Consider the following 25,508-nt stretch of genomic DNA (forward strand, 5'->3'; position numbering starts at 1 on the left):
CGTGATGATATATTGCTTTCCATGCAACAGATTGTCTGCATCAAAGGAAGGTTTACATAACCAGCACATTGTTTAGTGTTTGGGAACACTAGCCTGACCACTGTGTCATAATGTGCAAACTGTCTTTGGTTATCTCAAGGCTATGGAGGCTATTAAAGTATTCAGATATCAGTGTGCAAGTGAGAACTGTTGACATAAGCTGACTTTTTGACATGCATAACTATATATGCACTGTGGCCAACTTTCAATATCACACAGCAATAATTTAGGGGTTTCAGCCTGGTCTCACAGTTTAAATTCTCTTTTCTCTTTCTCAATTATTGAAGAAAGAAGAAAAAGATGTCAGGGAACTGTGTGCAGAAGATTGAGTCTCTCTTTGCATATAATTTAGAAACTTGAAGAGAAAATTCAGCCTCTAAAAATAGATTTATCATGTGATAAAAGTTATTAATAATCATTGCAGAAATACCTTGAGATTGAAGATCAAATTGAAGCTGAAAAGAGAGATACCCAGAAGCAGATTGACACACTAGAACATGACAACAAAAGTCTGGAGTCTCGCATCAAAAGCTACCAAGATCACAGTGAGTGCCAACTGTCAGAACTGTTATGTCAAACATTTATGTTTTAAGGCAAGCAAAAGTATCGTTTAACTTAATAGTAAAAGCCAGCTTATACTATTTCTTTGTTACCCTCAATACCTTCTTGAGAATAGAAGGACAAGAAGAAAATGTTTTGCAGCATAAATCTTCTGCATAACTCTTGGGTTAGACCCTGTTCTCCTAACAGAACTAACACTTCCTTGTTGCCCTGTTAATAAACAAATGTTTGTTTTTAGTTGAACGTCAGGATGAGAGGATAGCAGACATGAAACGTGAATACCACACACTTCATGAAAGACATTCTGAGGTGAGTACAAAATCAGGTTATAGAGAGGTTTTCCATCATGCTTAACCAAGGCTCAAAATGAACTTGAATTCCAGCTTGCCCTTGGGACAAGTAGCTCTCAAATTTTGCTTGCCCTGGGCAAGTCTTACTAGGCTCTTTTAGTGCTTTTTATTACAAAATGTCTTGTGACCTCAAGGTAGGCAACAAGAGCATGCTCTGCTAAGGAAAAAATTTCTGCTATATAACAGTTTCATTTATTTCCCATAATGTGCTAACAAGAGTGGAGGCTTTGTAAAGTCTCTGAAATATGGCAGATGTTTCAGTATACCTATAATTATAAATAAATGAATGAAGAAATTATAATTGTAATTCATAAATTATTTTCGTTTGCACACAATTGGTCTAAACGTGTCACAGGACTGAATATGCCCCAGGTAAAGCTGGTATATCCGAGTGATACTCCCCAATTTTCAAAACTGCACATGTTGCGAAAAATATTGTAAGGATAATAAACACAATAGGCTCCATTCTGCACGAAAATATGCTTGGATTGTTGTGCTGGACATTATCATTCTGTTCCTCAAAGCTCACAGTTTTGCTCGAGCTACACTCCCGGAAGACTGTTCGCCTCTAAGTACAGATAATGGCCACGAACCAAGATCCATTCAAGTATATTTTCTTGCCAAATGGAGGCTCTTGTTTATTTATGTAACAGGTAATTTTTAATTAACAATTTCTCTATTTTGTTAATATGAAACATCACAAATCACTTATGGCAAATATCTTTAAGCAAATCTCAGTGTACGCAATATCTTGTTTATTTTGGGAGTGTACATGATGATTCAAGTAGATGTTGTAAATCATTTGATATGAGTGTGGGTTCCTTTTTGTTTTAGTTACTTCACCAACACATGGAAAGACTACAGCGAGATGACAGGAAAGGATCAAGCTCCACAGTAGATACACCGACCAGAAATCCTCTAAGGTACTGGTAACTAAACTTTTTTTTTTTTTACATACATACATTTTATTTGTTCTCAAATTAAAATTACAATTGTAACATGCCTGCGATAGCTGAGCTAATCTAGGCGGGTCATGTTAGGACGAGTTATTAATATACAACTAGGTACAACTAAATACAACTGAAGGTAACAAGAGAACTAAAGAACTTGTTAAAGCTTGGATAGACCAAGGGCTGTTAAACTTAAATGATTTTGTTTAATTTTTTTGGAGGAGTTCTGTTTCGTTCAAATTTAATACTCCCATGATCTATACAAACTTGTAAACTCGAATTACTTTGACATGCAAATATTTTAATTTGCAACCAATGTCAAATTTCTTGCACGCTCATTGGCTAATATTTTTCGTCAATAAGAGTACAGGTACATAGATGGTGGCATTTTTGAGTTGACCTTTGCGTCTATGTCAAAATAAGTCTTCACGCAAAAAAAAAATTAATATGAAAATGAGTTTCACATGCACGTTCATTCTCATGCTTGCAAATAAAACTAATTTTCATACGAAAAGTTTTTCTCGAGGACTCATTCTATAAAGAGGCAAATGATAATTTGGAAGTGGTTTATCGAGATTTTTAACTGAGTTTGGTTGTTTTTTAAAACAAGTTCTGTTTCATCCAAAAAATGATTCCCAGTGAGTGTATTAAAACTTACATTGCTAGACAAAAGGAAGGCAAAGAGAATCTATATTGAGAAATGCAAAGATCTTTGTAGATGTACATACACATGTGGACCTACTTTTCTATGGCATTCACTGTCAGGACTTTGAACACTTTGTTGATCATGTTTTATTCTTGGATAGACCAAGGGCTGTCTCTTCTGAGTCTCCACGGTCACCTGTGGGAACCCCTGTGAACTCCATAGGGGAACTGGTACCTCCTGGCACCTCCCCAGTGGCTCCGAAAAGCCCTGATGTGGATGTGTCAATGCCTCAATTTCCTGCAAACAGAAGGGAGAGTAATGAGATGTCACTTGAAGAAGAACAACTTGCTGGTGTCAGGAAAGGTTTGCTCAAACTTTTGTTATCATGTTTTTAAGTCGTCAAACTTTCTTGTGAGTGAATGTTTCCTGTGAGCCATTTTCTCAATGTAATGCAGTGGGTGAGTCCAGAAAATATCCATACCCTACCATGGGCGGCATGACAATTTTAACTCCCAACCCCCTTGCGTTCAGAAATTGCAAAATGCATTACCCCCCATGCTCTCCGAATTCCAAAATTGTGAACTCTCAAAATGCCACCCATGGTATAGGTATGGATATTTCCTGGAATCACCCATTTCAGAAGAGTTACTGTTACTGATGAAAACATTTTTATTGTCATTGTGCAGATGCTGAGGGTGGGAAGACAACAACTCCTGGAGAGGATTCTTCTGTCATTCAGAACAACCAAGTGTCTCCTGGAGGCACTTGTGTTACTGCTAATAATGTGAGCGTTGTCATTACCAGTGATAAACTAGATGCCAAGACCAGTGATATCCAACCTAAAGGTTCACGTTCAAGCACGGCAAGTTCTTTGCAGAGTTTAGATACTGGAACCTGTCATCTAACAGATGTGGACAACATGCCAATCATGACAGTGACAGACGTTGAAAGGGCAATTTCTGGGGAGGCTCAAAGTCCTCCAGATGGAAGCTTCCTGAGTAATGACGCAGCAGCTATCATGGCCTCAACTCCTGAACTAAACCCTAATGCATTATCCTCACCAGTAGACGTGATCAGGAGGGGAGGAAGTAGACAGAGTGCAGAGCGTCCAATATCTCTGGATCTTGAGACGTTACCTGAGGGTGTCAGTGCACATTCACTGTTTGCGGAGCTGTCAGTTCAAGAACCAGACATCATTGGACAGGTGGACACTGGTGCAGATATTACAGCAATGGTCGGAGAATTGGATACGGTGTTGAAGGAGAACACGGAATTATTGACAGCGAAGTAAGTAAACAGTCTGAGATACTAATAATTATTATAGCTAACACATCTCATACGTTGGGCGACAGTGTCCCATCTTGCTGGAGCTATCGTGGTTTCATAGCAATAACCAACGTGGAGTATTTCTACTTCCCCTCCAATCCATCAGAGTGTATCCTCGCAGCATTAGCCTTGCTGATCTTTTTTTTTCACACCTGGCCTAGCTTTTCAAAGGTTTTATAATGCTAACCAGTGGATAAGTGTTGTCACAACAAACTCTATCCACTGGATAGTGATTTATTAGGTGGATATCAATATCCGTCCTTTGAACAACCTGTGCCTGGATGGAATGAATAACTGTGAGAGTAAAGTGTCTTGCCCAAGAAAACAAATTAAACAATAAACCCAGCTACTGCTCAAACTTGAACTGTTTCATCTGAATTCCAGCATGTTTACCATTAGTAAGGCCACTATATTTAAGAAACAGTAAAAAATAATGTTCATTTGTGTATTATTGTTCTTGATTTGTTGTTATTTCTGATTAAATTGCAGGACCAGACTTGTAACTCAAAAGAATGATCTTCTGAAGAGAGTAGAAGAACTATCCAAGTAGGTTTACATCCACATATAAATTCTCTTAGTAAACTCTGCTTATATTATATTTTACAATGTAGGAGAATTTGAAAAAATCTGAAGAATGAAAATGCAATAACAATGCGTTTCTAATCAGTTTCAAATCTGTTGATTGAAAATATATTATCATTTGAAGAAGTACTCATCTTGGTGTTCTTACTTGTGAACTGTTGATCACTTTAGTGAGAGGGAATTAGCTAAAGATGAAGTCATGTTACTTCAAGATACCAAGATCCGCTTGTCAACACACATATCAGAGCTTGAACAGGAACTCAAGAGGTTTGAATGTTCAATATCATTTGAGGGCTATGTAAAACAAATAAGAACAAGAACTCAGCCTAATGTCTGTTACTTTGTTTTGTTTAGCATGTTATATCTATCTACTAGTATTATGTATTTTTACTCAGTCATGAACCACTTTCAAACCTTATTTCAAACTTCGCTAAGTGGTAAATTATTTTGATATATTCTGCATACAATTATATTAAGTTCTAAGTTATTTCACTGGTGTACTTTCATACACCTTGTTGAGTAAATGTGTGGTTCAATTCCACCTGTTACCATCTGCCCCTGGGTAACCCTCTGGACAAGTCCAGCCCTTCATGCCTGGGGCTGGGGAATTGTTTGAGGCAGTCTTGTCCCGGGGATAGGTAAGTGGGGCAAATAAAAAATTACTTCGTGCAGGTAGTTTATCAAACACAGAACAGTTACACACTGCTTGCCAAAAAGAGATTTTTTGTTGAAAAGCCGATAAAGTTTATTTTGGCTTGGCTGGAGCAAAACAATGTTTTAAAACAAGGTAAGTGCATTTAATACAAATTGCAATTAAATTTGTGTTAAATGTGGCATTGAGTTTCATGAAATGTTGTCCAAATCCCATGGATGTGACAGATTTTCTTTTGTAACAACAAAGCATTTTAATTGGAGAATAATTATAATCATTATAATTCTAATTATCATTTAATACTGGTTTTCCGACTTTATAATATACTTTCGGATTCATTTTATTTTTGGATCGTTAATGTGGTATGGGATATAAATCAGTTCTTTTTTCAATATTTGGTAAAAATTAAATTACTCTACGTAGTATCCCTTGTTGAGTAAACTCTAGAAAAGCTTTGTGTTCTTGACAAAACATCTGTTTTTGCTATTGTACAGCAATGAATATTCAATTGCCACCCTTCTTTGAACACATACAGACATTTTTGGGGATCTTCATAGAAAAGCTCGTTGAGCTTGCTAAGATCTCCGACCATTATATTTAATTTAGCAGACATAAGATCAATTTAATTGTAGATGTGATGTAATGGACAAATAAATGGGGAAGACATAGTTGAGGTAGATAGGAGTCCCGGGGCATTGAATTGTCTGCCTCGTTTTTCATGTCGGGGTTGGGGAATAGGCCGCCAAATAAGAAAAAAAAATTCAAATTCCTGGGGGTATGCCTGGGGAGAGGATGGTAACAGGTGGAATTAAACCACCCATAAGTCACTGTGATAATAAGTCATTAGTCTAAGTGATTTTTTAATGACTCGATTTCCTTTTATGCTTAACTGAACTGGACAAAGTCTTCTAATTGTTTTGTTGTTATTTTGAGGGCATTAGTTAAAGTATTTTTTCTCTTGCAGAGTCAAAATGGATGCAGAAAAAGCAACAGTGGCCTTAAAAGAGGTAAAAGCTTTCTGGACTCAACAATTTAAAACAAATTTAAACACTTTTTACAGATGTCATCCAGTTGCAGGTCTGCCTTTATTTGTGCATCAGACATGCAATTTATGATAAATCATTGATCAATAATTATTGTATATCTAGGTGGGCTTGTAGTTCTAAGTAACTACATGCCAAATATACCTGGTTTTTGATGGGCTTATGAAAAACCTGGAATCTGGAATCCAGAAACGAAATGGGAACAGGAACTAACCTTTTATCTCACTTCTTTTAACAAGCAAATATTTTTTTGCATTAGATATGCAATGTACACCAAAATATATTTTGACTGCAGCTGATGGGGAATATAAACTGTTAATAATATGTGTGAAGTTCCCTTATTTTTATGTGTACTAGCAAATGAAAGAGTGGTTTCCTAAATGTAGCAACAAACATTTGCCACAATCCATAACTTGGATTATCCCAGAAGCATGATAAGTGTTTTATTAACTTGTGGAGGCATGGCTATTTTGGATCACTCTGGAATATATTGTAATAATTATGGAATGAGGTCAGTCAAAGACACCATCAGTGTGAAACTGAGAGAATTAATTAAATTAAAAGTAATTATTTTATTTTGTAGGCAAATGTTTCAGCTGCTCATCGTAAGAGGTTCACACGAGTTGAAATGGCTCGAGTGCTAATGGAGAGGAACCAGTACAAAGAAAGATTGATGGAGCTGCAAGAGGCTGTTAGATGGACAGAAATGATAAGGTAATTACCAGCTAATAAGCATGACATTTCCATGACAGGCAGTTTTGTATCCTTCAGTTTTTTCAGAAGTGTAATAAATATAGTAGGCATTACTGTAGCTAGCTTTACTTTTTAGCACTGGTGATCTCATATGGTATTTTGTTATCAATATGTACTGCATTTGGAACATGGTTAAAGTATCTTAAATTCTTCTTGGAAGGACCAGGTTGAGATTAGTCGTTTAACCAAGTTTGATGCTGAAATGTTTACTACATGTAGATTATTCTTTTTAAGCCAGTTGTTTTCCTCCCCAGAGCATCAAAAGAGAGAAACCTTGAACTGCAGCAGAAGAAGAAATCATCCATTTGGAAATTGTAAGTATGATAAATTTGTTGAGGTAGTAATAAGTTAATTACTTAAGCTTGGGGGAGTTTCTAACCTTAGGAATGTATTGAACCGCAGCACAGAATAGTTCTCAAAAACAGCTGAATATTAGATTAATTCATTTTAATTAATTTTTTTGATGCTGAGAGTTACTGGTAAATTGATTATAAGGTATTGGGTATAAAGTATCTGATTGAATGTTTCAAAACCCTTTCCCCTGGCTTTTTCTTCTGTGGTGCTTTCTTCGCACTTGTAAATGGACACAAATGTATGTATTTCTTCAACGACAAGTTATTTAAGCCTAAATCGACAATCCACAAACAGAGAACACTCAGAACAGCTCGTCAAATACCAAACACAAACGTTTGACAATCTTACTACACAGCAATCTGTCAGGCAACTTTTTAATGCAAGTTTACTTGTCTTGACAACCCACTGACAGCTATCAATTAGAGGTAATTAATGCAAAGAAATGTTTTTCTTTTATAACTTTGCTTAGAATCAATCTTTTTTCTTAGACATTTTTTAAATGGAAGATTGCAATAAGATGTGTCTGAAAAAGCAAAAAACAATTTTATGGAAAAATGGTCAATTTAGGGGTATTCTGATACCTTAAGTAACGCAGCACCATTCCATCAGTTTCAGCAACCTGTTTGGTCCCTCTCCTAAGAAGCCTGCACCTCCCATGGTGAGCATCAGGTACAATTCCCCCCAGGGGGAGGGAGAGTCATCTCCTGCCTCTCGACGCAGCAACTCTATCAGCTCTGGCTCCACAGGTTCCATAGCTGTGGCTACTGGTGGAGGAGGATTCGGCAGTGAAAAGTGAGGAAATTTTGTTATTTATCAAAATGGCGATATGACGTCATAAAAAGAAAAGAAAGGATCATTCTTATTGGGATTCAACTATTACCAAGCATAATAGGCAGTTTTAATGAGTGCTGTTGTCAGGTGGAATGGAAAAAGATGCAAGCAGAATTTCTCCAAGCCTACTGAGCCTTAGAAAATACCCTGAACATTGTGCTGAGCAAAAGCTGTATTTCTATAATAGCACTGTAGAAGTACAGAACTTGAGTGAGCTGTTGATATAATGATTGTGCGAACAAAAAGAATATATATTTTAATAATCATAACAAAGAAGTAATTTTATATTCTCTGTTTTTTCTAAGAGATACAGAAACTGTTTTCTTCTTGTATCTGTTAACCTAACGAAACACCCTTGACAGGGTGCAAGAATGCAAAAAGCTGTGCAAACACTGGCCTACTGCTGAAGTTTCCAAAACATTTCTCATTCAGCCATTAAATGTACTAATTTGTGGTATGTTTCCATTGTTTTCTCCATGTAGCTTTGATAGACAGCGTGTGGTTGATAGAAGAGAACGATACAGACAAGTGAGAGCGTTTCTCAACTCAGGTGAAGAAATCAGAACCTGTTTCGTCATGAATGATACATTACAAATTTTCTTTGAAGTGATGAAGAAAATACCTTTTAATTCAACAAAGTAAATTTGATGTCAGCTGTGGATGACCCTCATGGTTTGTCCCATTAATTTTACATTTATAAGAAACGATTTGGAAGTACATGAGACAAGAAATATAAGTGATAGAAACCGATGTTTTGGTGCATCTTGTGCCATTATCAAAGTTACATAATTAATTATTAAAAGCGGTTTGTGAGGAGGCTAAGTTGAAGCGAATTTGCATAAGAGAGTGCCAAGCTAATTACTCAAAGTATTCATGTGATTAGTCTGGCACTCTCTTATGCAAATTCGCTTCAACTTGGCCTCTTCACAAACCACTTTTTATCTTTACTTATGTATTTAATTAGGAGACTGGGAAGAGCGGCAATCGCGGCAGACGCAATTTTCTGAGCTCTGCTGCGGTCCCGAAGTAGACATTCAAATTGATAGAAAATGGGGGGAAAGGCCTTGGGAAGAAAAATAAAACTGGAGGAAGACGCAAACGAGATGAAATGAGCAGCTTGAGCAGTGAAAACTCGCAGGGAATGCCAGAACTAAAACGAAATGACAACATCTCACGAATGGTGGACATGTTAGAAGATGACGTGGTCACTGTGACCAGCGAGAACACAGCGAATGGAGTAGAAACAAGATCCCACTCTCAGGACCCAGTGCTAGCTGCAATATGGGAGGCTGTGGTTTGAATTGAAGCGAACACCAATCTGCTTGTTAGTGAACATAAAGAATTAAAGATTCTCTGCGAAGAACTTCAAAGGAGCTTGCAATTTACTCAGGCAGAGGTTGACAACATGAAGAAGGAAAACCAGAATTTAAAAGAAAAGATGCAGTCAATTAATGAGAAAAACAGCGAGCTAGAGAGGAAGGTTGATGTCCTGGAAAACAATCTCCAGACCAGCATCAAGCAGGGAAATAATTTAGAGAAGAAATTGAAAGACACGATAACCATGCATGACAACTTGGAGCAGTATTCAAAGAAATTCAACTTAGAAATACACGGGATACCTGAGCAGGAAAGCGAAAACACAGAGGGAATTGTGCTGGACCTTGCTAAGTGCCTACACATCAACCTAGAACCTGAAGACATCGATACAGCACACCGCATGAAGAAAGGTAATATGCGGCCAAGGCTGATTATAGTTCGATTTACCAATTTTTACAGTATGAATAGGTTATACAGGAACAGAAAAAAGCTACGCAAAGTTAATGTCGGAAGATTCATCGAAGGAGCAGACAGAGTTTATATTAATGAAAATCTGACTGCCTTAAGATCAGAACTATTTGAAAAGGTCAGAGATAAAAAAGACCATCGAAACTGGAGAATCAGGACTTTGGATGGCACAATTTTTGTGAAAACGGACCCATCTAGTTGCTCTGTTATTCAAATTAAGTGTGAGGCAGACCTTATCAAATTAAATTAGATTCACCAATAATTAAGATTCAGCCAATATTTAGTTCATTTAGCTCCGTAGCCTTCTTTCTTCTCCCGGACTTTGAAATATGTTACATAATCGTGATCATCGTGCTAAGTTTGCTTCGACGACTGACCACGTTTTCGGTATTTTGTCAATAATTTTTACTTGACCTTGGTTTATTTGTGTTGAGTTTTCAGAAGGACGCAGGTAAATCCCAGAAGAGTAAGTTTTAAGTGTTACTGTGCTTTTGTTTTGTTTTTTTTTTTTGTCTTGGTATAGTGTTGTTTTGCAATCCGTGTTACTTTTGTTCCCTTTAGAATAACTTATGCTTTATTGTTGTATGCAAATTCATGTCACAATTGAAGATTTTGTCACTGAATGTCCGTGGTCTTCGTAAACAAGAAAAACAAAGAGCCATTTTCTGTTATCTAAAGAAACAAAAAGCATCAATCTTTTGCCTTCAAGAAACATTTTCTAAAAAGGAAGATGAAAAAATTTGGCGTGCTGAATGGGGTGGACAGATTATATTCTCTCACGGCTCAGAACATTCCAGAGGTGTATGTATACTAGTAAAACCAAACAGTTATCCTTTAGAAACCATAGAAAGTGATGAAGAGGGGCAGTATATTTTTGCTAATTTGAAATTAACAACAGAGAAATTGTTTGTAGTAAATGTCTATGCACTGACTGTCTGCCAATTGCAAATTCCTTTCTTGCAAAAACTCACCCATCTTCTAGTATCTAAAATGTGTATCTCTAAGGTCATTATGGTAGGAGATTGGAATACTACACTTAGCCACTTAGCTGGTGGGCTTCCATGGAGAGAGACAAGTTATAGGAACGGCCTATTGAGCCTGATGAAAGAGCTTAATTTGGTTGAGGTTTACAGAAGACTTCACTCAAATTCAAAAACATATACCTATGAAACTAAAAATAGAAAACTGAAGTCCAGGATAGATTTCTTTATAATTACAAAACAATTAATCAATCAAGTAAAGAGAATAGAAACACAAACCTCAATCGCCCCCAGTTCAATTTGAGAAACCACGAAACTATCATTCAATGCAAATTAGAAGAGCTAGATAAAGAAATTTGTAATAATGAAAATTTAGATGATGATATTCTAATGGAGTTCGAAAACCTTTAAAAAGGAACTAACTGAAATCTATTCTATAAAGGGAAAAGAGGCAATGTTGAGATCAAGAACCAGGTGGATCGAAAATGGCGAGAAACCGACGAAATACTTCAATTTGGAAAAACGGAATTATGAGAAAAAGATTATAACCCAGCTTAAAACAACAGATGGTGAAATTATCTGTAATATGACTAAGATAAACAAGGAAATAGAAAATTATTACAAAAATTTCCTGACCTCTAGAATCTCGCAAGAAGAAAGTAACGACCGAGGATCACTTTGCTTTATTCACCTTGAACCTACAAATTCCAAAACTTTGCCAAGACGAAGTAAGTGAACTTGAACATGACCTGACGAAAGACGAATTGTTAAATGCCTTAAAAGGCTTCCAACCTGGCAAAACTCCAGGTGACGACAGTTTTGCAAAAGAATTTTATGAAACTTTCTTCGAACTTTTATGGAGAAATCTCATTGACTCTTTTAATGAAGGCTTTCAAACAGGCAAGCTATCTATATCTCAGAGGCGAGGAATTATATCGCTTATACCAAAGGACGAAAATAATCTTATGGTTTTAAGTAACTGGCAGTCGATAACATTGCTTAATGTTGACTACAAAATACTTGCTAGTGCCATTGCAAAAAGAATAGAACCGAAGCTGCCAAATTTGGTTCACTCAGATCAAACAGGCTTCGTAAAAGGACAATATATTGGCCAAAATGTGGGGCTTTTAAATGACCTAATTGAATTCACTGAATCAAGTAAACTTCCCATTGCTGTTCATAGACTTTGAAAAAGCCTTTGATGCGTTGGAATGGTCGTTTATCCAACACGGGCTAAAATTTTTCAATTTTGGCCCAAACATTCGGAAATGGATCTCGGTACTTTATAGTGATGTTGAGAGTGGGGTTATTAATGGAGGATACATGACTAACTATTTCCAGGTGTCAAGAGGTGTAAGGCAAGGATGCCCACTGAGTCCCTTATTATTCATCCTATGTGTAGAAATTCTGGCACAAAAAATACGTCGAAATCCTAAAATTACGGGTATTGAACTACCTTATTCTTGTGAAGTTAAGCTAAGTCAATTCGCTGATGACACTACATTAATATGCAAGGACACCTCGTCCTTGCATGAAAGTATGTCAGTATTGGGGAAGTTTGGCGATATCTCAGGTTTAAAGCTCAACAGCAAAAAGACAGAGGCTCTGTGGATAGGCTCATTGAAAAACAGTAAAACTAAACCCCTTGAAATAAATGTCTCTGTTGATCCGATTAAAATCTTAGGAACATACATTTCACATGACAGCAATAAAAACAATAACCTGAATTTCTTTCTAAAAATTTAAAAGATGGAAACCAAATTAAACATTTGGTTGTCTCATGACCTCACTCTCATGGGAAGAACCCTACTCGTTAAAACGTTAGGAATCTCAAAATTGGTTTATATGGCCTCAATGTTAACTGTTCCACGAGAAGTTATTAAAAGAGTCCAAATGAAACTTTTTAATTTTTTATGGAAAAACAAAAAAGATAAAATTAAAAGAGAAGTTCTTTTTCAAGAAATGAGAAAAGGTGGTCTTAATTTTCCAAATTTTGCCATAACAGTTAAAGCGCTCCGTTTAAGCTGGATTGGAAGACTGTTAGAAAAAAAAACCCTCCTACTGATGCTTGGAAAGCTATTCCAAATGCTTTTTTTCGAAAAGTATGGAGGTCTCAACTTCTTACTCAAGTGCAGTTACAATACAAAGAAGTTAGACAAAAGTGTATTGTTATTCTACTTAGAAATGCTAGATTACTTTAAGGAATTACGCCAGGTCAACCAAGATAGCTACGAAAGTGACCTTATTCTTTGGAATAACCAAGACATAACCATTGAAGGCAAATCACTTTTTTGGAAGAGGTGGACCGAAAATGGAATTTATTACATTCAAGATATTTTAAATGAAAATGGTAATTTTCTTACTTTTGAAGAATTTAATCGAAGGTACAACATGTCAGCAAATTTTTAAACTTTTTTCAAATCCTTGCATCTATTCTACTGAACCTCAAATCCAAGGCAGCTTCTACGCTAAGAACTAAGAATTTTGTTCTGGATAATTCTGACTTTTTTTTACTTTTCCACTGAAAAATCGGTTTTTCTTTTTAAAATGAAATGCAAAGACTACTACCTTCTGTTCCAAGAAAAATCAGAGGTTACACCTACAACCGTCAAGTCTTGGGCCCAACATTACTCTGGGTAGAAGATAAAGGGGAAAAATTATTCAAAAATATACCTCACCTCTCGGCCGACAACAAATTGAGACAATTCTCCTTTGAATTATTACACTGTGTTTTAGTGACCAATCAAAGGCTCACTGAGCCAGCTCATGGATGAGTAGTTGACTTTTGTCTTTGTGGCAAAACAAGTCTTTGTGCAAAACTATTTGTATGAAAATTCATGTCACCTGTATGTTCATCCTCTTGAAAATCAAGTCATTTTCATGTAAAATGTTTTGCACGAGCAATCGTTCTAAAAAAGAGGCAAACAGCAACTCCGAAGTGAAATTAAAGTCTGCATATGAGCCAAGTGGGCCATCGGGTCAGCACTTATCCCGGTTTCTGTAGCATGAAGTGACTAGGAGTATTTCTACTACCCCCGGATAGGATGCTAGTCCATCGCAGGGTTACCCTGCAATATTAAATTTGCCAGTACTTATTTATACATCTGAGTGGAAAGAAACACTGTGAGAGTTAAGAGTCTTGCTCAAGAACACAATAAAATGCTCCCAGCCAGGGCTTGAACCCTGACTACTCGAAATAGAAAAGAAATACAAAAATCAAATAACAGGTTGTTAACACAGACGGCTTAAAAATTTTAAAATGGATAATAATTAATTTTGATTGGAACTGGAGCATTGTTATCACATTAACTTGTACATGATGTAGTGTCAAAGAATAACAACAGTCTGTTTCAAAATGAAATCATTGAATGAGAGTTCACCTACATTTACCAGTCAGTCCAAAATTGACAACATAATTATGTATATGAGTCAGCAGTGCATTTTGGGTCAAGGTAAATTGGTTGTGGTCCTTGATCAGTTAACATTATGAAACAGCTGTGTAACAATGATTACTATTATGCAAAAATTACAATACATGATTTTGAAATTTATTTTGGACATCAACTTGAGAATGCTAAGACTGCCAAGAGTGTTTTGCCTAATTTCACTTAAGTGAGACATGGATATTGGCAAAATCCTGTTTATTTTTAGCTAAGTCAAAGATAAACAATTTGATTGTAGCTTGCGGGTAAACAGGAAATCTATAGAAAAAATAAGTATTTCCTTCAATATTATTAGAATGATTTCAGACAGTTTTGTTTCAATCATGAACCTGAAGTGAAGGGAACGCTTTTATTTACAATTTATAAGGTTTTTTTCTATAGCACTATGTCCATGGAGAGGAGGAAGGGAAGTAACAAAGTTTTATACAAGGAGGCTCTGGTCCAAGGTCAAAGACCTATCCATTTTACAGTGTTCTCAACAGGAAAGGCCTTCCTTTCATATACATGTGTAACACTCCAAAAGCACATGGTTTTTGTTATCCCACACTTCATGTGAGTCACACTAAATATATATAATCTAACCACGACTTCGTGTAAGTCACACGGGATATAACATCTCCCCCTTTTTGCAGTTGTCTACACAGTCCACATACAATAAAATAATAACACAGGATGGCAAAATCCAATTCAATGTTCCAGAGTCTTTGAATCAATCAGAACCAAAGTCTTGAGACTTAATGTGACTAATTAATGTTTAAAACTAGTGGGTTAGTAGGTTAGTATGCTCATAACAAAATATCAAAGTTTATCTAATTAATACTGCAGTTCAACTCAATTGCATATTCTAATGCTTCTGGTGTCCGATCAAAATTAATATAAACATGTCATGTGACGTAATCAGTCAAATAAGCAGGTCAACGTCGCTCTCGTCTAGGCCTAGATGACTGTACTCTGGGAGAAGGAGAGCTGGAAGTAGAACCTTCTTCTGTCTGAACTGTAGGAAGCTCTTCCAACTGTTGGTTGGCATGCCCTAATGATCCGTTTGCAACAGTCTCTTCAGCAGAATCACTTTGTTCAGGGATGGCTTGGACTGGACTGCTGGACTGGACTGTGCTTGGATTGCCAGAATTCATAAGTAGTGTTTCTCTCCAATCCTCACTATCTTCTCCTTTGGCACCTTCCTCATGCATGATAGCATTAGCCAATTTAAACTGGCTTGAATCTCGGGTTATCTCACGACCATCTGTAACTCGCCTTGCCATGATCGTCGAACCACTAATTCTGATAACTGTGTAGAAGATAGGCTCATAGGCGGTCGACCATTTATTCACCTTCTTTTGTCTAAGTAGGACATAGTCTCCCACGCAGAAGTTGTGTTCTTTGATATTCACGCCATCGCGTCTCATCTTCTCTTTATATACTCGGTCTTTCTCATCGATCAGCTCATCCTGCTCACTTCTTTCTCTTGGTACTGTGTGATCAAGTTTGGTCCTAATAGGCCTATTCGACATAGCTTGGTATGGAGTAACCCCAGTGGCAGGGTGAGGTGTGTCCCTATATGCCATCAACATATCACAGACAGCCATATTCCTGTCAAGTCCAGTTTTTCCCTGGAGATGGGCGATTTGTTCCGTCTTGTTTAACACTTGCATAAACCGTTCCACCTGGCCATTGGCTCGGGGGTGTTCTGGTGTCACACGATGATGATCAAAACCCTCTTCTTTTGCAAAGGTTGCAAACTCTTTCAAATTAAATGGCGGACCATTGTCAGACTGCACTCATCTGGGTACACCGTGATGAGCAAACATTTTCTTCAACTTCTCTTTAGTCGGCTTCACTGCTGTTGAGGACACCACCTCTACTTCCGGGTATCGGGTTCTTTGATCAATTGCTACCAAGTTGTAATGACCGTCTGGGTAAGGTCCTCCAAAATCGATTGAAGTCTCTTCCCAAGGTTCCTTCGGGATCACCGATGGTTTGATAGGTTCTTGTCTGCGATCTTTGGTAGTAACTTGACAGTCAAAACAATGACCTATCATTTGGTCAATCATCGCATTCATGCCGGGGAACCAATACTTAGCCCTAAGCATCTGTTTCGTCTTGGTGGTTCCCAGATGTCCCAGCTTGTGGGCTGATCTGATGACTTTCTGCTGTAACTCCATTGATAAAACAATCCTTTCCATTCTGAATATCAGACCTTGTGCTTCGTAAATTTCGTCCTTAATCGGGTAGAATGGTGCCAGGTCAGCATCCTTCTTGCTGGTCTCCCAATTACCTTTCCTGATAGTTTGGCTCAGTTTTTGCAAAGCTCTATCACGATGTGTTTCTTCTCTAACTCTGTCTAGCACCACTGCATGCTCCGTTTCAATGCTTGCCTTCAAAATCTTCTCAGTGTCATTGTTTCCAACAACTGGTAATGGGTGCCTTGACAAGAAATCTAGAGGGTCAGCCTCATCTTTACCAGGCTCGTATTTCATTTCAAAGTCCACATCCTGCATGTCCATCACCCATTTCTCGATCCGGGGGGGAAGCTTTGCCGTTGGCTTATTAAACAATGGCAGGAGTGGTTTGTGTGCAGTAATAATCGTAAACCTGGGTGCACCAAGAAGGTAGATAGAAAATCGATCCTTGGCCCATTTAACACATAAAGCATCCTTCTCTGTCTGGCTATACCTCTTTTCCACATCAGTCAGAGTACGACTTATGAAATGGACTGGTTGCCAGCCCCTGGCAGATTGCTGAAAAAGGCCAGCTGATAAACCTTCATTGTAACTAGCTTCGACTCTCACCATGATTGGTAGCTTGGGGTTGAAGAATGCCATTGTATCCTTGCTGGAGATGTTGGCTTTCAATTCTTCCAATGCATCATCTTCCTCTCTTCCCCAGTGAAACTTAGCCTCCTTGTGAGTAAGCTCTCTCAGTGGTTTCGTGAGCGAAGCATACCGAGGTATAAATTTGGATAGATAACCAGTCATACCAAGGAAACTTCTTACCTCTGCCTTCGATTGAGGGGGTTTGTACTCATGGATGGCCCGTACCTTCTCCAGTGTAGGTCTTAAATCACCCTGGCCAAATTGGTAACCATAGAAGGTGATATGTTTCTGGCCAAATTCACACTTAGGCTCGTTGAAGGTGATTCCATAATCTTCAGCTTTCTGAAATACTGACTCCAGTGTTTCATTGTGTTCCTTCCAATTGCTCGCTCCAATCAAGATGTCATCCCTCTGGTTAAGACATTGGGGAATGTCGCCAAAAATTCTGTACATTGCCTCATCAAATAGATCTTGTGATGCCTTTGCACCAAATACAAGCCTTTTAGGTCTAAAATTACCCCAGGGGGTGCTGAAGGTAGCGACTGATCTCGATTCTGGGTGTAGTACTAGCTGGTGGTACCCCTGTCGGAGATCCAATTTTGTCCAGATAGTGCAATCATGGAACTTGTGAATGAAATCTTCCACTATTGGTGCTTGTGAGATCCGGCTCCTGTCCATGTACTGGTTCGGAACTCGTAAGTCAACACTCGCTCTGATCATGTGTGGCTCCAGCTGGTCCAATCGCAAACCTGCAAACCTCGGTTTTGGTTGCACCACCAAAGGGGAGCACCAGGTAACTGGTTCATTGTCAGGTACTTTCTCTAAGATATCTTCTTGAATGCCTGAGTCCAACCACTTTTTCAGCGGCTCTTGAAGATAGTATGGTACCTGCCTAGGTTTCTGTGCTACCGGCACTGCTCCGGGTTTCATATGAAATCGGCTTAGGATCTCGCCACCATTCTTCTTGTCCTCTATCTTGCCAATACCTTGAAATAAGTGGCTATACTTGGTGATTAAATCTTTCATATCCTGTTCACCTTCTGCCTGTTTAACAGTGTTAGCATTATGTCTCTCCACAGATATGGCCAGATCATTGGGCTCAGCGAAGCTGCCATCTGGTTGAATCTTCAACATTCCTAATGTTATTAGTGTTTCCTTGCTAATCAGTGGAGGTGATTGGATCCTTCCTGACACTACAACAAATTTGGTCGGTTTCCCACACGTCTCATTACGAATCACAGTTTGAAATTCTCCTTTGACCTCGAGTTTGTGCTGGAGAGTACGTAACTTGACATTACTGTTTGCAAGGATTGGCTTGTCATGTGTTCTGTGGCTGAATGCCTTACACTGGTGTTTGTCCATAATATTAACATCCGCCCCACTGTCAGCTTCCATCAAGACATCCACGTCATTTAATCTCACCATAACAGTTTGATAATCATCACCATTTTTGCCAGTCACTCTTATCTTCTTGGCCTGCTTTAAGTGTTGCACTGCCTGGCCGAAAAAATCATCATCCGAGCTTGTGGATTCTGCATCTTCAGTTGTCTTCTTAATTCTCCCACTGCTTTACCTTTTACTTTGCTTCTGTCTTCTGAACTTGTGGCTACGAGTAATCTCAGATTTGCATACAGAGGAGAAATGGTTCAATTTGTGGCATTTATGGCATTTCTTACCATAGGCAGGGCAATCTTTCCCTTTCTCATGGACTCCAAACAATCCACAATATTGACATTTGTGCTTTTCCCCAGGCCGCTGTGTTTCATTGGATCCATTGCTTTGTTGTTTGGGGTATTGCAAATCGGAATGCACACGAGAAACATTCTCACGGGAAACATTCTCACTTCCCATATCTTTCATTTGCCTCGCAATATCCTCCGTCTGGCTTGCTTCGGTCAGAAATCGTGTTAGATCCCACGTCTTGCTAATGGCTTTCTCAATCATCTTCTTGTTATCAATGGTTTGAATTATGTGCTCCAAAATTCTCTCGTCGAATGTAGCTCCAAACTCACATTCCTTCGCTTTCTCTCGCAGCCTTGCCGCGTATGCACTTGTGGTTTCACCCATGTGTGGCCTCATTTTCAAAAATAAATACCTCGCATGATGCTTATTCTTCTTTGGAGTGAAGTGATCATTCAGCTTAGTACGCAACTTCAGGTACACATCTTCCACCTCTGGATCCGGTAGGCTCTTTTCTAATTGAGCTATCTCTATCCCGCCGTAAATTATTATAGCATCCTTCTTATCGACGGCCCTTGTAATTCTGAAGTATCGGAATTCTCGCTCAATTCCCTCCAGCCATTCTTCCCATGCTTTGCCGACACTGTTCGCTTCGTCGGGGATGATAAATGGCTGTGTTCGAAGGTTTCTAGTCTCTGTGACGACTTGAATTGCTTGTGCTGCTCCACTTGTTGCTGCTGTTTGTTCCGTCACAATTCTCTCTTGTTTTTCTCCTCGTCGCCAATGTAACACTCCAAAAGCACATGGTTTTTATTATCCCACACTTCATGTGAGTCACACTAAATATATATCATCTAACCACGACTTCGTGTAAGTCGCACAGGATATAACAACATGTAGCTTCTAGCCTGAAACCCCTTTCACAAACCTAATGTGGCCCACTAGATCTTATTTCTGGGATAAATAATCAATTAACATTTGAAATCCCTGTCCTGTTAAGTCTTATAATACCTCCAGCCTGAAAAAAAGTGCACCCTTAGTCAACTGTAGGAAGAAGTCCCCCAGCTTGGTGCAATACAATAATAAGGGTACTACATATTGTAGTGCATGCAAATGAAATAACAATAATTTTCTTTCTTGGAAACAAAAATCACAGTATTTTATTCCTATATATCTTGGTAATTGTTTGTGCTAGTCTCACTAGCCATGCAGTAATATTCAAAAGGATTGCAGATATGTCTCTGCTAATAGATTTTTGCAACGATTACAGAACATACTTATGTTGACAAGTATCAAGCATTCTCTTCTCCATAATTTAAGTTTTGATGGCAATTTGTTTAAATCTCATTTCTAGGAGCAAAAAAAGAACTCTACATCACCAGCCACCATGCGTCCGGCTTTTTGACACAATTGGACAGCATATCTTTCTCGCAAAAAAAGAGATCTACACAGTCTCTTGGACTTAATTTGTTCATCCATCACTAAAATATTGCAGTGTATATTTACTCAATCGTACATGTAGGTTGCCTTGCATATCATCCGTGAAGAAATTTTCACTCTGGTCGAACTGCATGGAATACAAAAGAAATGTAGTGTGAACGACAAGAAAACTAAAAGATAAGGCAATTCGAATTTTTTTTTCTCCTAAGTATTTAAAAACAAGCTTACAAATTTCGAGCTTGCAATACTAACACAGGCAGAATTTCAATGTGTGTGTGCAAAATAAAACAATAAAGAAACAATGAAACCAAAACCTAACAAGAATTTAAGCTTACCTCTGACTACACAACGAGAGAAAGCACGTGGAAACCATCAAAATCTCTTGCCAAGAAAAAAAGCTAATCACGATCTCACTTTCTGGCTTTGTCTTCCCGGGTGTCTTGTATCAATTCTTTGACCTCGCCAACCGTGCTGTTGTGAATGATACATGAACACAGTCATAAATACCTCGACCAGCTTTCATCTAGGTGTGAGCAAAAGCCGATAGGCAAAAAACAATGTATTTACGAAAGAAAATCACATGAAACCAAAATGGCCGACTTCAATCTTCGAGGTGTTCGACAAACTTGTACCCAGGCTCTCAATTTATTGGGCAAAAATGTATGCCTTTCTAGTCCCCCCTCATCAAAGAACCTTCCTGAAGACGACTGAACTCTTGGACAAAAACAACAATTAGCAGAGGAGGTAGGAGAAAATTGTTTAATCCAGGTTTAATGAATAAATTAATCAGAGTGGAGTGAGTGAGTGAACGCCATCCGACTGCCTGCTAAGCTCATGGATGTGGCAAAATCAGTTATTAGTGTTTTACTACTATTGTTATAATATGAATGTAAGAAGCATCAGTAATGGTATTAGTATCGTAACTTGAAAAGGGTAAATGTATTGTTTTGTAGAGTAAATTATACAAATTTGAGTATTGTAAGTAGCATGTGTAATTGTATCGTATTGTTAATTAAAGTAAGTAGTGTTAGTAGTTGTATTACTGTTGTAAATAGTTATCACTTCTGTAATTAGTAGTTGTAGTACTGTTGTAAAAAATGTTGGTTTCTATCACTTATATTTCTTGTCTCAATTTTACATTTGTACCATGAAGCAGATTTCTCCTGTTGTTTGTTGCCAAGGGTCAAAATTAAACTTGTTATGATATTGGAATTTGTGATGTTAAAAATTGTAACATTCAAAGTTTGATAATGAGATTCAAAGAATGTTGTTTTTATCTTTTACAAAGTCTTCTTGCTAGGTTCTTTCTGTAACTCAAAATTGTTTTTGTTCATTGGCAGATGTTGCTGAGGGTCGAATGCAAGCTTATGGCTGGAGTCTTCCAGCCAAATACTCAACTGAAGTTGCCGAGGGAGGAAAAAGTCTTGTTTCCGTTCCTGTTCCAGTCTATTGCAGACCTCTGAATCTTAATGATCCCGGAATGAAAGTAAGTTTGGAGTTCCAGATCAGTCAATATTTATTTATGGAAGAAATAATGTTACTTTTTAGCATGGGTGAGATGGTTGCTACTTAAGGCTGAGAAATGATTTGGAGTAAAGTCTTTTTTTAAATTTCTTATCTCAAAAAAAAAAAAAAGCATCAGGCAGTGGCAAGCATTGCATAAACCTGTAACATGACATTATGTGGGTCACCTTTCACTGTGACTGAAGTGTTCTTTCACAGGCTGGTTAAAAATGGACAGGAATTTCTGCTGAAAATTTGTCCAACAACATAGCAGTGTGTTACAGTATACTCAGTGTTCAAAACTATTAATTTGTACAATCATACAATGTACTAGATGTAATTTCAATGTCCTAGAAAGTTAAACAATGTTACCCCGATTGTGTTGAATAAATGTGGCATTACATACTAGGTACACAGCCCATCATACACCATCGTTAAATGCATTGGCAATTCTGACATCCAAACGGTTTTCAAATCTTATGCTATAACACAGGAGAACCAATGCGTACACAGGAATCCCAGAATAGTGTGCTGTCTCACTAACACCTCCCAGCAATAAATACCCAACTCAATGTAGCACTTCCTTTATACAGAGAGTTTCTGTTGTCTTGGCAAATTCCGAGGTTGTGGTGTATTGAAACTGTAGTATCGTAATTAGTGTGGACTGCAAGTGATAACAGACTTGTCACCCTTGTACAGATTTGGTGTGCTGCTGGAGTTGATCTGTCTGGTGGGAAAACCCAAGACGGTGGCTCATTCATCGGTGCAACCAGTGTATTCTACACTGATAGCGCACGTGACCAGGAGGAGGCAGTTACAACGGATCCAAAGCTGGAGCCTAAAGTATCCATGGTGTGGATCGGCAGTAGTACACACTCATGCAGCAAGGTTACTGTAGTGGATGCCAATTATCCTCAGAACATTTTGGATTGTTTTATAGTGTGCACATCACATCTGTTGTGTCTCACCCCTGTGCCGGGAGCCTCAGAAGGAGATTATCAAGGGTCAGAATGGACACTAGAAGGTAAAATCCTTGTGAGCTATATACAGGATTGCCACAGGTCAGAAAATGGTCAGGGGAAAAAATTCTTCAAGGTCTGGGCAAAGTCAGGGAATTTTATTCTGAGTCAGGGAAAATTGAAATAATTTAACACGGCTGATGTAATAACCTTTTGGGGTCACTGTGATCTCAACAATATTTCACCTTAATGAAGAAGTAAAATTTGTTGACAACTTATAAGTCTTAATGAACGAATGGAAAGGATGGCTGCAAGTTGATGCCTGAAGCTGCTACTAGATCTGACATATATTATTTATTTGGTCAGGGAAATCTTATTTTTATCGGGGAAAATTTGGGAAATTTTGAAAAGAGATGCCCATGATAACCATTTATAACTGAACTGATACATGTTTTCCTAGATTTAACTTTCCTGTGGTGTTAGAAGGAAATGCTTTTCTTTTTGTTTTTATGGCAGATCCATTGCAGGCAAATCCAGATAAAGCTGATTCTGGTGAAGATTCAGGAGGTGCAGGATTCACTGATCCTCTAGGTACTGTTATGTTTCTACTTCTAAAGCCCCCCGGCTGTCCAAAGGGTGGGTAATGTTATCCATGAGATAAATTGCAATGCAGTGGACACAGGATAGCGACTTGATGGTGGATTATGAGAATGGGCTGTTGGTGTGCAATTGCAGAAAATGCCCTTGCCCACCCCATGGAAGGAAGGAAGGTCACTGGAAATTCTGAGGGGGTGGGGAGTTGCAAAAGCCAAACTTATATATTAAGGAAGGTATGAAGCTGAACTGAAGTTTCTAGAAGTGGGGCTGGGGGTGGGTGGTCAAACCGAAAATCCTGAGGGATAGGTGGGTAGTCCTGCGATGTACTAGCATCCCATCCAGGGGGGTGTGAAAAAATTTCAAGACACCTCATGCTATTGACCCTGCAGTTAAGCACTGGGCAGAGGGTCCCTAGGCCTGAATGCAGACTTCACCTTTATGTTATGTTTACTGTATCTTCAGGGGTGCAAACAGCTCAGGGAGCTGGTTCAGACGGCCCAACTGTAACAGACATAACAGCTGGTGAGAGCATGTCACCTGAAGCTGTGCAAGTGGATGGAATTGACAAAATGAGCAGTGTCTTGCCTACCATGTGGCTTGGGGCACAGTCTGGCTGGTAAGGGACTTAGTGTGGCAAATAGGGGAAGAGGAGGAGCAGGGATGGTGCAGTGGTGAGAGCGCTCGCCTACCACCAATGTGGCCCTCGCCTTGTCTCGAGGGTTTTTCTCCAGGTTCTCCAGTTTTCCTCCCTCCACAAAAACTAACACTCCAAATTCCAATTCGACCAGAATAGACGTCCTGCATGAAAACCAGCTAAGGCTGATGTGGCTTTCTCTCTAAATATTGTAATTTATTTCTTTATTTATTAAATAAATTAATCAGCCAGTTGGTGTGTCAGTCTGTGGGTCAGTCAGTCAGTTTGTCGGCCAGTCAGTCAGTTAAGCATCCAATCATCCAGTCAGTCAGTTTTACATCTCACGCACAGTTAAATGATAATTAGGCCCCATCAGGATTCTGTACCTGCCAGAAAATGCTCACTGATTGCTTGTTTTTTTTCTTCTCTCCTTTCAGTGTGTATGTGCACTCAGTCATATCTGACTGGAAGAAATGCATCCACTCGATCAGATTGAAGGACTCTGTGCTTAGCATAGTGTGAGTACATACAAAGCAAATAGGGAATGTTAAAAGGAACAATCTGCTGTTATTTACACTCTGCAAATCTCAGATTACATCACAGTAAGCGAGATGGTTCCTTTACTTTGTGACTCATGAGTCGACGATTGGCTGTAAATTATTTTGTGTAACATCAGGAACTAATAGTGGTAGCCTTTCAATTGAGTGTCGAAAGTAATCAGGCAATTACTTTGGTTTTCATTTTGGTTTTACTACGGTTTGAGATTGGCTGAGTAGTCTAATTGGTTTTTACAACACTCAATTGAAAACCGTGCTAAGAAGATGTAACAAGTGCTAATGGTCCTTAAATAGTGAGCTGTTCTGTAATTTGATGGCAAACTTTGTTGTTGTAGGTACGTGCAAGCTCGTGTTCTAGTTGCTCTTGCAGATGGCACGGTCGCTATCTTTCACAGGGCTTCTGGTGAGTCTTTCTTTGTTTCATTTTGATGTGTGCTTTCCATTTTGCTTACTTCCAGGGCAGTTTTATCGATATTTTTGTAAATACAAAATGTCGTAATAGTGTGACTGGTCTGCCTTTTGTAACCATGCTATCCTTAGACTGGTAGGGTTCAAGAGAATCCCGACTTGTGTGTTGGTTTTGTATCTGCTCTGTGTGACGTTCTTCAACCAGTCAGATAAAGCCTGCTGTATTGTACACCTATCAGTGACTTGGCTTACACGCCTGCTTTCCCGCGCTTGGCACTGGTTGTATGTTTTCCCGCGCTTGGTGGCAGCTACACTTTTCTGATTGGTTTGTTGTGATTTTGATCAGATGTGATTACTAATTAAAGCGGTTGTTCGTGTTGTAAAACTGAAACCAAAGTTTTTACTCTGACCAATCACAGAATCGACAATCCAGTGAACCAATCAAAACTCGAAGTAAACACATGTAGCTGACGCGAAGCGCGGGAAAATGTGTGCGAGCGAGTCGCGATTGGTTTTGGTTTTACTTCTGATTGGTTGAGAAAATAGCGTCACTTTTTTCAACCAATCGTGCAGCGTGCTTATGCAGAGCCAAAGCAAATGTGACTTGCTTTCGACACTCAAG

The 25,508-nt window shown here is 38.5% G+C and overlaps 1 protein-coding gene and 2 pseudogenes across 2 annotated transcripts in view; 2 read left to right on the top strand and 1 right to left on the bottom strand.

Moving 5' to 3' along the window:
- Positions 1-25,508, top strand: part of LOC110068900 (C-Jun-amino-terminal kinase-interacting protein 4-like) — a 31,693-nt gene that overhangs the window by 1,358 nt on the left and 4,827 nt on the right. Inside the window, exons 2-19 of the mRNA XM_089272712.1 lie at positions 464-584; positions 839-909; positions 1,785-1,873; positions 2,707-2,909; positions 3,233-3,833; positions 4,362-4,418; positions 4,626-4,721; positions 6,071-6,113; positions 6,733-6,863; positions 7,157-7,216; positions 7,866-8,048; positions 8,570-8,637; positions 21,569-21,714; positions 22,431-22,755; positions 23,207-23,281; positions 23,750-23,903; positions 24,359-24,439; positions 24,814-24,881. Of these exons, the coding sequence (XP_089128838.1) occupies positions 464-584; positions 839-909; positions 1,785-1,873; positions 2,707-2,909; positions 3,233-3,833; positions 4,362-4,418; positions 4,626-4,721; positions 6,071-6,113; positions 6,733-6,863; positions 7,157-7,216; positions 7,866-8,048; positions 8,570-8,637; positions 21,569-21,714; positions 22,431-22,755; positions 23,207-23,281; positions 23,750-23,903; positions 24,359-24,439; positions 24,814-24,881 (2,572 nt within the window). The remainder of the gene's footprint in view (positions 1-463; positions 585-838; positions 910-1,784; positions 1,874-2,706; positions 2,910-3,232; positions 3,834-4,361; positions 4,419-4,625; positions 4,722-6,070; positions 6,114-6,732; positions 6,864-7,156; positions 7,217-7,865; positions 8,049-8,569; positions 8,638-21,568; positions 21,715-22,430; positions 22,756-23,206; positions 23,282-23,749; positions 23,904-24,358; positions 24,440-24,813; positions 24,882-25,508) is intronic.
- On the top strand, positions 9,165-11,020 carry LOC149102643 (uncharacterized; annotated as a pseudogene). Its single transcript, XR_016201797.1, has 2 exons — positions 9,165-9,814; positions 10,314-11,020. The product of XR_016201797.1 is annotated as an uncharacterized LOC149102643 (transcript).
- On the bottom strand, positions 15,180-15,958 carry LOC149102644 (uncharacterized; annotated as a pseudogene).

This window comes from Orbicella faveolata, unplaced genomic scaffold, assembly GCF_042242905.1.
Source record: "Orbicella faveolata isolate gen_17 unplaced genomic scaffold, um_ofav_v1 contig_35, whole genome shotgun sequence".
In the NCBI taxonomy this organism is placed as follows: Eukaryota; Metazoa; Cnidaria; class Anthozoa; order Scleractinia; family Merulinidae; genus Orbicella; species Orbicella faveolata.